Raw genomic sequence first — 13,751 nt, 5'->3', positions numbered from 1 at the left:
TGTGGGGGAACAAAAAGCAGATGAGCTGGCCAAGGAAACTTGGTTAACTGAGGGTGACCGACAACTGAACCCAATTTAACCTAGTTCCCACGCAGTTAACAGGTACCCAATCAGCTTAATTGGGTGATCAATCAGCTTAAATCCCAAAACGACAACTGAACTCAGGTCATATCACAACTGCACTGAAATCGGAATTACGACAACTGAACCCAACAATCGAATTTTCAGGTTCTCCTTCTTCGCAGGGGACTGTGGTCATTATTACTATGAGATAGATCATGACCACTGTAATTTAGAGCATTGGAGCTCTGTGCTTACCCCGGTAAAATATTAATAAGTGGAGAAAAACGTTAAACTTCGTTTTCTCCGAATTTGGTGAATCGTTTTGTTGCTTGTATAAAGGCGATAATCCTTGGTAGTAAGAACTTATCCACTATGTCTGTCACACTAAGGGGTCGTTCACATATTACATAATCAGCTGAGGGGGGGGGGGGGGGGGGTTTCGAATGATTACGCTAGTGTAATTTTGACACAATAGCTATGTGTAAAACTGATTACGGAGGGGGAGGTGAAAATGTTCTAAAAAATGATTACGTAATAATATGTGAACAACCCCATAAGGTAGAAGAAGTCGAAGTATCCTCCTCGTTGGTAAGACCACTTCGGGCACTAGCCAATAAAGTGGTTCAAGTTACTTTGCTCAGATTACTTGGCTCAGATCTCGATGTTTGGCCTGAAAATTTGCTGGATTTTGTTTTTAAATTTTTAATAAAATGGTTCCTGCCGCCAGCCGCAAGCTATAAAATAACAACAACTGTTGAACCACCAAGACCACAAAGGCATACTATGACCATTGCTTTTCTAATCCTAGAATCCTGCATACAGATCACTTTTCAACAGGATATTCGCTACTACAATACCATTAGTTGAGGTAAGCCCACTCAATTAAAAAGGGTAAGATCCCCAGTTGACTTGGCCATGTTATGAGGCTGGGTGAATGGGGCGAATATGTTGCAGGTCTTTGCCTGGGGTCAATATTACCAAGTTGTCAAAATATCATAAGTGAACTAGTAGCTCACTACTCAAAAAGACAAGTAAACCGTGTCATTGCAGCTGTCCCAATACCATTAGTGAACTAGTAGCTCACTACTCACAAAGACAAGTAAACCGTGTCATTGCAGCTGTCCCAATACCATTAGTGAACTAGTAGCTCAATGCTTACTTGCCCAGTAAAGGAAGAAGTCAAGGTATCCTCCTCGTTGGTAAATGGTAAGACCACTTCGGGTACTAGCCAGTTAAGTGGTTCAGGTTACTTTGCTCAGATTACTTGGCTCAGATCTCTTGTATTCCAAACTGACACATGCACGACAACATCATCAAAAACATCAACACTCAGCAACAACAGACAAAATTACAAAACTGCAGTTTACCTCATCACGGGTCACTGACTGCGGCTTAAACGAACACCTTCACATTATTTGCAAATCAAGCACCAGTGCTTGTCCTATGTGCCCGAATAAAAGGTTAATATTTCCAGGACTACTATGAACTATCTCTCCGGACTTCGTTAATGACAAACCCAGCTGGCACTTAAGCGTATAATTTTGACTCATGTCACTTTTAAGTTTTAACACCATCCTCCACTATTCACTCTGATGTCTCGTCTCATTTTACTTTTCCATGGTTGCCACACCCCAGAGGTAGGCAGAGCATCTCAATGCTATCCTCTCGTGGGCTATCATGATTCATGGCCCAGTCTCTCTTAAAAAAACAAACTTATACAGAAATGAACCTATGGAACCAGTGGAAGGTTCTAGAGCATCCCGATCCTGGAGAAAGAGAATCGCGTGATTCTATTGTTTCCTATAATTACCCTAGCAAATATATACGAAGAGATAATGGTTCCAAGATGTCTCCAAGATGAGCCAAGATGAGCTCTTTTCATCTTGGCTTCCTTGGTAATCAGTCTGATGGTACTGGTATGTTAATATAACCGTTTAGTCAGATTGCTGGAGCCTCCAGCCTTCTTCAGTCAGATAGGCATGTAAATTCAGTATAATTGTAGTCATGGAAGCATGAAAACGATGTACCTCGAAGCGAACTGCTTGTGACTATTCAGTATATTACCTCTTACAGTTAAATTGCATTAATATTTAAATTTAAAATCTTAGTTTATAGTAATGGATAATAACCGAGAAAACCAGAGTTCAATGCTCCATGATGCAATAGCCGATTATGCTCAGGTGGGTGCATGAGTGTCAATCCGGAAATCTAACTATTTAGAACCCTGATAACGACAAAGATTATCATTGAATAGCATACTGAATAGCATACTGTACGGGTGGGGTATAATTCATTAATATAATTCATTAATATAATTCATTAGTATAGTTCATCGGAATATTTAAATGATTATTCTTGAATGGAATTTATAAATTTAGAGAGTGCAATTATACCGCTCTCACTTGCTACACAGATGGGTCACGCACTGACTCAGGGATCGGGGCTGGCTATATCATCACCACTGACAATAATGATACTAAACTGCGAGGGAAGATCTAATACTGAAATTAAAACATTACAGTTGCGTGTATGCTGCGAGGAGGGAAGATCTAATACTGAAATTAAAACAATACAGTTGCGTGTATGCTGCGAGGGAAGATCTAATACTGAAATTAAAACATTACAGTTGCGTGTATGCTGCGAGGGAAGATATAATACTGAAATTAAAACATTACAGTTGCGTGTATGCTGCGAGGGAAGATCTAATACTGAAATTAAAACATTACAGTTGCGTGTATGCTGCGAGGGAAGATCTAATATTGAAATTAAAACATTACAGTTGCGTGTATGCTGCGAGGGAAGATATAATACTGAAATTAAAACATTACAGTTGCGTGTATGCTGCGAGGAGGGAAGATCTAATACTGAAATTAAAACATTACAGTTGCGTGTATGCTGCGAGGAGGGAAGATCTAATACTGAAATTAAAACATTACAGTTGCGTGTATGCTGCGAGGGAAGATCTAATACTGAAATTAAAACATTACAGTTGCGTGTATGCTGCGAGGGAAGATCTAACTATCCAATACTGAAATTAAAACATTACAGTTGCGTGTATGCTGCGAGGGAAGATCTAATACTGAAATTAAAACATTACAGTTGCGTGTATGCTGCGAGGGAAGATCTAAAACTGAAATTAAAACATTACAGTTGCGTGTATGCTGCGAGGGAAAATCTCAATGAGGGAGGTCGACAAACACATGGCAGATCTTCAGACTAAACACAGTTCCTCGTTCGTGGAATGGGTGCCAAGTAATGTTAAGACAGCCTGCTGTAACGTACCTCCTAAGGGTGTTAGTGTAGCGGGTAAGAACTTGTAATTATCAAGATAACAGTTTATATTAAATTACTTTATATAGTTAATTCAACTTTCAAGATTGACATCAAATGCCTTTTATCTTGGTCGTCATTCATTGCTGTAAATTAATATTGAGCTGTAATATTGCGGTAATATTACTGTAATATTGCTGTAATATTACTTAAATTGTCAGGCACGTTTATCGGTAACAACACGTCTATACACGAGTGCTTTGGAAGGACACTAGACAGGTTCTCTCAGATGTTCTCTCGACGAGCTTTTACACACTGGTACACAGGGGAGGGCATGGATCTCCAGGAGTTCACGGAGGTTTGTTTGTGTGTCTGTACGTTTGTTTGCGTGTCTGTACGTTTGTTTGTGTGTATGTACGTTTGTTTGTTAGACACATCTATAATTCATCTCAGTTCCCTTTTGTATAAGTTTTCTAAATGTCTACATTACAAATAACCTCTTGTCCTGGTGCAGGCGGAGAACAACCTACGAGACTTGTGTACAGAGTACCTGAAGTACCAGGAATGTGGCAGTGAGGAGTGCAGTGAAGGAGAGGATGACGAGGTTTACGAGGATTAGAGTTCACTGTAGGTTGGGTGATAATGCACGTGGGGTGACAGTACAAGACCTCTGAACTTTTTGTGTGGGCAAGTATATTAGGGCCTATTATAATGCAATGGATATCTTTATTAACACAAACATTGTTATGAAATATTGTTAATCTTGACGTTTTTCGGCTTTATTAAATTGATAATATCAAATTTCAGGTTTAAAATCGAATTTACCGTGAATTAACTTTTCTAAAAGACTTTATATTTCAAAACATTCAAGTTTATTCGTTTCTATTTATAGTAATTATTCATATTAGTTATTTATTGATGCATTTATTGATTATTTGATGTTTTATTTGAATTATTTTAGGTATCAATTTTTAGATTTTGAATTTATTGCCGGAAGTTTGTGAATTATTTATTTGTTTGCATGTTGACATGTTATTACTTAATAATTTCGTTTTGAGTTGAGATGATATAAATATACTAATTTTGTGATGACACTTTATTTTATTTTGTAAGATTATTTGTTGTTTTCTGGGATTTCATATTAATTTAAAATTTTCGTTTAATTGACATGTTTCTTTTGTAATATGACAAGAAATGGCGTGGTGGTTTATCGCAAAAGATGTAAATAACCATTCTAAAATAACAATCCATTTGTTTGTTCAATGTATACAAACAGCAACATAAGTATTGATGGTACGTATTGACTTTGTTACTACATTTACAGTTCACAATTCACATTGATCATTGATGCAGGATGCTTTGCTAACATTTTTAATTGTTCCCACTGCCAATTTACAGTACACATAACAATTTCAGTAGATTATTTCTATGAGTTAAAACTATGTTTCAAGTTTTTCTCATAGCTTTATTAAATTGGTGGTCATTTTGAATAAGCTTGATTTGATATAAATAGAGTCAATACCATCGCCTCGGTATCTTACTCAAAGAACATGTAATTTATTCACCTTTACTGAAAGGTATCGGCCAAGTTCGCCGACACGATTCCACAAATCTTGAACATCTCTCAACTTACGAGACAATGGGCACGTTGATTAACAGTTTTACTATACACCTCCAATATCAGAATATTCATGAAGTACTGATGAAAACTGGCCATGCGTCACTCATCACTGCTACTTTACCATGATTTCCTTCTAAATTCACACAACTGCAAAGCTCTTAACAATATCTCCCTAATTGCTTAACTGAGCACTGAGCAGGAGTTGTAAAGTTGGAGTAAGATGAGAGAGATCATTCACATTCAAGTGGGACAGTGTGGAAACCAGATAGGAACCCAGTTCTGGGAGAGTATTAGCAAGGTATGTTAATGTTAACATGGTTAACATGGTTAACATGGTTAACATGGTTATAATATGGTTAATATTGTTAACATGGTTAACATGGTTAACATGGTTAACATAGTTAACATGGTTAACATGGTTGACATGGTTGACATGGTTAACATGGTTGATATGGTTAACATTGTTAACATGGTTAACATTGTTAACATGGTTAATATTGTTAACATGGTTAACATGGTTAACATGGTTAATATGGTTAACATTGTTAACATGGTTATAATGGTTAACATGGTTAATATGGTTAACATGATTAACATGGTTAACATGGTTAACATGGTTAATATGGTTAACATTGTTAACATGGTTATAATGGTTAACATGGTTAATATGGTTAACATGATTAACATGGTTAACATGGTTAACACGGTTAAAATGGTTAACATGGTTAACATGGTTAACATGGTTAACACGGTTAACATTGCTAACATGGCTAACCCTGAAACCTGGTAATATTGCGGACAGTGCGCGCAGTTGACTTGATATTAACAACGTAATATCAAGTCAAACGATTTAGTTCAGCCACCCATATTATACAAACTCTGGAGATAAGAGCGAGAGCGTAAACAAAATATTTCCCGGAATCAGCACAATGAACGGAACAGGATGCTGTTGGAATTTCAATTATTCATCTTCCACCCGTAGTCCCTAGATGAATAGGTAATATAACATGAATCAAGGATCTAAAATCTTCAACTTTAGATCTCTCTCGAATCTCCTTCTCGTTGAACCACTGCACGATTTATTACCGTATATTTTCAGGAGCACGGTATAGACAAGGACGGGCAGCATGACGGTGTCAATGACGTCATGCTAAACCGAGCTGATGTTTACTGGAACAGAGCTTCTCAGGGCAGGTCCGCATTTGTAGAGCCAGCAAATAATATTAACCTATTAATTATTTACTCTACTGGCCCCAAACAATAGTTTTCTAATCAACATCTCCCCTTATTACTGCAGGTTTGTACCCCGGTCAGTTATAGTAGATCTGGAGCCGGGTACGATAGAAGCAGTTAAGGGCAGTGAGTGGGGCAGGATCTTTAATCCCTCCAACTATATACATGGAGCAAGTGGGGCAGGGAACAACTGGGCTAAGGGTCACTACACAGAGGGGGCTGAGATCAGTGATCAGGTATCTCATCACATTTAACATAGTTAACATATTCAACTTATTTATAATGTTTTTTAATTTTTAAACATATTTATAACACTTATCTATCTGGAGTTCTCTAGGATCAACAGTCTCATAATATGGCAGGTTATCCGCAAAACATAATTCAGATATTGGACGTAGTTAGACTAGAAGCTGAAAGATCAGATTGTCTGCAGGGGTTCCAGTTTGTTCATTCTATTGGAGGCGGCACTGGCTCAGGTATAATGCTCCTCATTTTACAGGGCGGGGGGGGGGGGGGGGGGGGGCACTGGCTCAGGTATAATGCTCCTCATTTTACAGGGGGGGCAGCACTGGCTCAGGTATAATTCTCCTCATTTTACAGGGGGAGGGGGGAGGGGGCGGCACTGGCTCAGGTATAATGCTCCTCATTTTACAGGGGGGGGAGGCGGCACTGGCTCAGGTATAATGCTCCTCATTTTACAGGGAAGGGGGGAGGCGGCACTGGCTCAGGTATAATGCTCCTCATTTTACAGGGGGGGGGGGGGGAGGCGGCACTGGCTCAGGTATAATGCTCCTCATTTTACAGAAGGGGGAGGCGGCACTGGCTCAGATATAATGCTCCTCATTTTACAGGGGGGGGGGGAGGCGGCACTGGCTCAGGTATAATGCTCCTCATTTTACAGGGGGGGCAGCACTGGCTCAGGTATAATTCTCCTCATTTTACAGGGGGAGGGGGCGGCACTGGCTCAGGTATAATGCTCCTCATTTTACAGGGGGGGGGGGAGGCGGCACTGGCTCAGGTATAATGCTCCTCATTTTACAGGGAAGGGGGGAGGCGGCACTGGCTCAGGTATAATGCTCCTCATTTTACAGGGGGGGGGGGGGAGGCGGCACTGGCTCAGGTATAATGCTCCTCATTTTACAGAAGGGGGAGGCGGCACTGGCTCAGATATAATGCTCCTCATTTTACAGGGGGGGGGGGGAGGCGGCACTGGCTCAGGTATAATGCTCCTCATTTTACAGGGGGGGGGGGGGAGGCGGCACTGGCTCAGGTATAATGCTCCTCATTTTACAGGGGGGAGGCGGCACTGGCTCAGGTATAATGCTCCTCATTTTACAGGGCGGGGGGGGGGGGGGGGGGGGGCACTGGCTCAGGTATAATGCTCCTCATTTTACAGGGGGGGGGGAGGCGGCACTGGCTCAGGTATAATGCTCCTCATTTTACAGGGGGGGGGGGGGGGGGAGGCGGCACTGGCTCAGGTATAATGCTCCTCATTTTACAGAAGGGGGAGGCGGCACTGGCTCAGATATAATGCTCCTCATTTTACAGGGGGGGGGGGGGGGCGGCACTGGCTCAGGTATAATGCTCCTCATTTTACAGGGGGGGGGGGGAGGCGGCACTGGCTCAGGTATAATGCTCCTCATTTTACAGGGGGGGAGGCGGCACTGGCTCAGGTATAATGCTCCTCATTTTACAGGGCGGGGGGGGGGGGGGGGGGGGCACTGGCTCAGGTATAATGCTCCTCATTTTACAGGGGGGAGGCGGCACTGGCTCAGGTATAATGCTCCTCATTTTACAGGGAAGGGGGGAGGCGGCACTGGCTCAGGTATAATGCTCCTCATTTTACAGGGGGGGGGGGGAGGCGGCACTGGCTCAGGTATAATGCTCCTCATTTTACAGAAGGGGGAGGCGGCACTGGCTCAGATATAATGCTCCTCATTTTACAGGGGGGGGGGGAGGCGGCACTGGCTCAGGTATAATGCTCCTCATTTTACAGGGGGGGCAGCACTGGCTCAGGTATAATTCTCCTCATTTTACAGGGGGAGGGGGGAGGGGGCGGCACTGGCTCAGGTATAATGCTCCTCATTTTACAGGGGGGGGGAGGCGGCACTGGCTCAGGTATAATGCTCCTCATTTTACAGGGAAGGGGGGAGGCGGCACTGGCTCAGGTATAATGCTCCTCATTTTACAGGGGGGGGGGGGAGGCGGCACTGGCTCAGGTATAATGCTCCTCATTTTACAGAAGGGGGAGGCGGCACTGGCTCAGATATAATGCTCCTCATTTTACAGGGGGGGGGGAGGCGGCACTGGCTCAGGTATAATGCTCCTCATTTTACAGGGGGGGGGGGGGGGGGAGGCGGCACTGGCTCAGGTATAATGCTCCTCATTTTACAGGGGGGAGGCGGCACTGGCTCAGGTATAATGCTCCTCATTTTACAGGGCGGGGGGGGGGGCACTGGCTCAGGTATAATGCTCCTCATTTTACGGGGGGGGGGGAGGCGGCACTGGCTCAGGTATAATGCTCCTCATTTTACAGGGGGGGGGGGGGGGGCGGCACTGGCTCAGGTATAATGCTCCTCATTTTACAGAAGGGGGAGGCGGCACTGGCTCAGATATAATGCTCCTCATTTTACAGGGGGGGGGGGGGGGGAGGCGGCACTGGCTCAGGTATAATGCTCCTCATTTTACAGGGGGGGGGGGGGGAGGCGGCACTGGCTCAGGTATAATGCTCCTCATTTTACGGGGGGGGAGGCGGCACTGGCTCAGGTATAATGCTCCTCATTTTACAGGGCGGGGGGGGGGGGCACTGGCTCAGGTATAATGCTCCTCATTTTACAGGGGGGAGGCGGCACTGGCTCAGGTATAATGCTCCTCATTTTACAGGGGGGGGGGGGGGGGAGGCGGCACTGGCTCAGGTATAATGCTCCTCATTTTACAGGGGGGGAGGCGGCACTGGCTCAGGTATAATGCTCCTCATTTTACAGGGGGGGGGGGGTTAGTGGTTTTTAATACGTTTTATTGAGGTTAAAACTTAAAAGGGACTATTGAGTATTGACTATTGAGTATTGATGATGAAGAAATAGTTTTTTTCCTTCTTTTAACAGGTTTTTTAAAAATCTGGTAAGCTGGGACATGAATGACATGTGATAGAAGTTGTGGTACAACATGTGCTTCACCTTCACTAGTCACATTTAATAACTTCTCATTAAACCTAGTGAACAATCCCTTAACAACTCATTTAAAACTCATTAAAACCCCATTAAATCCTCATTAACTGGCAGGTCTAGGAACCTTGCTGATAGCTAAAATGATGGAAGAGTATCCAGATCGTATTAACATGAGCTTCTCCGTCTTCCCTTCTACCTTGGTGTCTGATGTAGTTGTAGAACCGTACAATGCAGTGTTTAGTCTTCACTCTCTGCTGGAGAACGCTACTGAGGTCTTCTTGTTGGGTATGTGATAATATCTTAACAATGTGTGATAATATCTTAACAATGTGTGATAATATCTTAACAATGTGTGATAATATCTTAACAATGTGTGATAATATATTTATTCAATATCTATAATTGTAGATAGATCATAATTATTGAATAAATGACTAATTTATGAGGTGAATAATCCATTAATCAGCTAATGATCCCATCTACCCCTCTACCCTTATAGATAACGAGGCGCTGTATAGACGGTGTGTAGAGGACCTGAAGATACTGACCCCGAGCTACAGGGACCTCAACCGTCTCGTCAGTAGAGCTATGACTGGGGTTACTGCTTCCCTCCGACTACCTGGACAGGTACTAATTGTTTAGTTTGGGGAGTAAACTTATATATAATATTACGTAACGTACTGACTACTGTTTTAATTAAAGTTTAGGGCCCTGGCAAGGGTTTACCGTTATAGAGGAGTTATTGGAGTCTTGTACTGCTTAATTAATTTTAAGTCAACACTCAACGTTCATTAAGTTTATATTAGCCAATTTGTATGTACGTAATGAAGGATGATAATACGGAACCCCGGTCCTATCGACCAATAATAGTTATTGAGTATAAAGTGCCAATTGGAAATAAAATTAAACAAGCTATTTTGAAGAATAACTATTTTTCAGTTAAATGCCGATCTAAGAAAGCTAGCTACCAACCTTGTCCCATTCCCTCGACTGAAATTCTTCATTCCAGGTTACTTATATTCAAATCACTACCTCGATATTTATGATATCAATAGATCATTGATAATATGACGTCGAGTTTGGTGTTTTCACGCCACTATTCACTGTACAGTCGGGTGTGCACTATACGTCTATTAATCGTTGCGATTCTAACGAGTCAGAGGTATACATTAGAAAACACATTCCATTGTACCGGAAATGTTGTGAATTAGCTTCATCTCAGTGTAAACCCGTTCTGAATTAACTCAAAGTTACTTTGATTCGTTAGAATCGGACAACACGGATTAGAGATGGTTAAGGTCAATTAGTAAATTGCTTTTGATTGTTCCAATCCTACGCGCACTTAATTCAGGAAATGTGCTTAAATGATCCTGCTTGACTCAAATAAATCATAGACGGGCGATTTTAGAAATCATCAATAAGAATTTTGTGACAATTTGAAATACAGCTTAAAATCAGGCGGTTGCAATAATTTAAAGTTGTCACCTTATACCATGCAGACTCCCAACAACAGTTCATCAGCTATATTATCATTTCAATGATCTGTCCAACTATTCCTCAGGCTTAAAATCCTCTAAAATCTTTTCAGGTTACGCCCCATTGTCGGGTAATCAGAGATATGAGAACTCTAACCTAGTCAAGGACCTGTTCAACCCTAAGAACATGCTAGTTGCTTGCGACCCCAAACGTGGAGTTTATCTTACTTGTGAGTCACTATATTATTATCAACAGCTGTTACAGATACAGTAGTACACAATAATTGATGAAGCGCCATGAACACTGTTCAAAGTGTTGATGATTCATGGCTGGAAGTATTGATGGAGCACTATAAATAAGTGTGTTACTTGTGGTGCACAGGGCGGCATATGTAGTATATGTATACATATTACATATTTGTTTCAGGTGCTTGTATATTCCGAGGGAAGGATTTGTCGATGAGAGAGATAGACCACCAGCTGAACCTAATGCAAACCAAGGAAAGTGCTTCATTTGTAGAGTGGATACCTAACAACGTCAAGACAGCTGCTTGTGATGTACCGCCTCCCGAGGGAGAGGGCGCGCAGAGTGGTGAGCTTTTAATTTTACCTTGTGCCATTCATTTTAGTTAAATACGTCATCAATTCTGTGTCGTCATAATACTGCGGATTTTTATTATGATTCGAGTTACGCTTTTAATTTGATTTACAATGAGTACTGTGAGACGAGAATTCATTATTCGTTTTGAAAAAAAAAAACATGGTTCATCAAATATCACAAATATGGTAAATCAATTACCTATAAGTGTGAATAAAAATGATAATGTAATATTTTGTGGCCATCAATCAGAGATATTTGTATTATTTTGTTCGTAGCCAGTCGAACATGTTCACTTTTTTAGCACGGCACAGTTTGCAATGTGTCTAGATACTCTTCTCGGCTTGGGCTTTCGTGTTTGAAGCGGTTGAAATGACAGCCTACCACGCTCAGCGACGTCGTATTTTCTTTTATCCAGATATCTGCGATCTCCCCCAGTCCCAGCTGTTTCGCAACTCCGCAAAAATTGTCCTTGTTATGGCTCCGGAGGGTCATTTTCCGACCCACCTTTGTATTTCCCAAACCCCAAACTTTCTCGACTACTGCTTCGACCTCTTTCTCTGCATTCTCCCAAGTTTCCTTATTACTATTAGAATTGACAGAATTAGGCCCTCGTGGTAGTGGTGGGAGGGGCCATTCTCCGAGCTCATTAGGATCCAAGGATGACCAGTCAAACTCTTCCCACCATTCATCAGGGAGGTCCTTGATTACGTTTTCAACTCTGATCTTTACGACGTTCCAAGAGGGGTTGTCACAGAACAGGGCAAGGTTGGGAGGGTCATAACAAGAACAGGAGCCGCTCAGCTGGATTAAGTATGCAAATAGGACCAATTCTTTCATACTGTTAATTTGAGTGTTTGTCATGCTGCCCGAATATCAAACAAGTTGGTAATGCTGGCTAGCAATCGTTGCTATAGTTGCTATAATGTTGCACGTGCAATTTGTCTCGACATTTTAATCGACGGTTATTTCCTATTTCTAGAATTCTTCGATTTGATTGTGCGGTCCCTACTTCGTTCGAAGTCACGCAAAATATTGTGCAAAGATGGACATCTCTAGAAACTGTTATGAGGATTGATGGAGCATTGAGTTTTTAATCAATATCATACAGAGAATATCATATTATCCTATAGCTGCTATCATTCGTAGAGTTGACGGATCCTTGTGCTGTTTCGTTACCTCTGATATGTTTCGTATTCTCCGTTGATTTTTATGAAGGAGCAGAACTCAGAGTAATATCTTAAGGTTTCGTATATTGATAGTTGGATAATATCCGGTTGGAAGGACAAGGACAAGTGAAACAAGGAAGTTAGGAGTAAGGGCAAATTTTCGGCGTCAACGCCATCTTCAGGCTCAATAAATGTAATAGATTTGTAGTGTTGTAATTAGATAAAAACTTTCGTATATTGAGAAAGTGAAACTCCAGTTGAGGATGGAGGAGGATTGAAACCCCTCTAAATCAACATTATGTGTCATATACCTTCTGTTACAACCAATACAAAATAATAATTTATAAAAACGAAAATATTAGTAAATTTTATAAAAATACAACAAACACGAAAACATTTACGTTAAAACTATATTCTTATCAAAATTATAATCTGCTCCTTCATAAAAGCAATTGTTACAAAGTAATTTGTATTAAATGAAAAGATAAAATTCGGTCCTATATTCGTCTCATAAAATAATATAAGTTAATATCTTTTATACTACGTGCTCTCTCAGATTCCGTATAGCTTTTTAAAAGATTCTAGCAATGATCAATACAAATTATATATTCCAGGAACGTTTATTGGTAACAACACAGCAGTGATAGACATATTTGACAGACTACTAAACCAGTATAAGAAGATGTATAAAAAGAGAGCCTTCGCTCACTGGTACTATGGTGAGGGGATGGACGAAATGGAGTTTACTGAGGTAAATGAAATATCAGATATACTATTCTCTACTTTGACAATCTATCACATGGGTTTGAAGTAAAGTTTTTTCTGGTTAGGAAGTCGTACTTTTTAGAAAATTATATAACTCACTGAACTGTTTTAACGATAAAATTGTCTGGAGAAGTTTCAAATTATTTGTGTTAGAAAATTTCTACATTAGCTCAATAACACACTAAAAAATATGCACCGTTCCCAGGCGGAGACGAACATAAAGGACATGATGCAAGAATATGAGATGTACAGTTTGGACGATGGAGATGATGAATATGATGAGGGGGAGGATGAGGTTTACAGTGGGGAAATCTCAGGGGACAGCTACTAGTTTACTTGTCAGGACTTTAATTTTTAGGTGTCTGTAAATGTCATTTTGTTAAGAAAGAG

General features: G+C 41.2%; 2 protein-coding genes across 2 annotated transcripts in view; both read left to right on the top strand.

The window, feature by feature from the left end:
- The window catches only part of LOC134821474 (tubulin beta chain-like), a 45,054-nt gene extending 41,102 nt beyond the window's left edge, over positions 1 to 3,952 (top strand). The window contains exons 8-10 of the mRNA XM_063832232.1: positions 3,214 to 3,369; positions 3,555 to 3,691; positions 3,848 to 3,952. Of these exons, the coding sequence (XP_063688302.1) occupies positions 3,214 to 3,369; positions 3,555 to 3,691; positions 3,848 to 3,952 (398 nt within the window). The remainder of the gene's footprint in view (positions 1 to 3,213; positions 3,370 to 3,554; positions 3,692 to 3,847) is intronic.
- A 1,222-nt stretch (positions 3,953 to 5,174) lies between these two features.
- LOC134821345 (tubulin beta chain-like) lies at positions 5,175 to 13,751 on the top strand. Its single transcript, XM_063832088.1, has 11 exons — positions 5,175 to 5,252; positions 6,054 to 6,148; positions 6,252 to 6,423; positions 6,573 to 6,663; positions 9,469 to 9,639; positions 9,854 to 9,981; positions 10,294 to 10,363; positions 10,943 to 11,059; positions 11,257 to 11,421; positions 13,211 to 13,347; positions 13,567 to 13,751. Exons 1-11 carry the CDS (start codon positions 5,175 to 5,177, stop codon positions 13,690 to 13,692), a joined length of 1,350 nt encoding a protein of 449 aa, XP_063688158.1. The 3' UTR covers positions 13,693 to 13,751.

This window comes from Bolinopsis microptera, chromosome 9 (genome assembly GCF_026151205.1).
Source record: "Bolinopsis microptera isolate Bmic1 chromosome 9, MBARI_Bmic_1.0, whole genome shotgun sequence".
Lineage (NCBI taxonomy): Eukaryota > Metazoa > Ctenophora > Tentaculata > Lobata > Bolinopsidae > Bolinopsis > Bolinopsis microptera.
Note: the sequence above shows the minus strand (reverse complement) of the source record. Positions and strands in the feature narration are given on the sequence as shown.

Bases quoted from the DNA above. Each gene is read 5' to 3' on its own strand.
- LOC134821345 (XM_063832088.1), top strand. From the start codon at position 5,175: ATGAGAGAGATCATTCACATTCAAGTGGGACAGTGTGGAAACCAGATA. The intron at 5,253-6,053 runs GTATGTTAATGT...GTATATTTTCAG, and splicing joins TCTGGGAGAGTATTAGCAAG to GAGCACGGTATAGACAAGGA. The intron at 6,149-6,251 runs GTCCGCATTTGT...TTATTACTGCAG, and splicing joins AACAGAGCTTCTCAGGGCAG to GTTTGTACCCCGGTCAGTTA.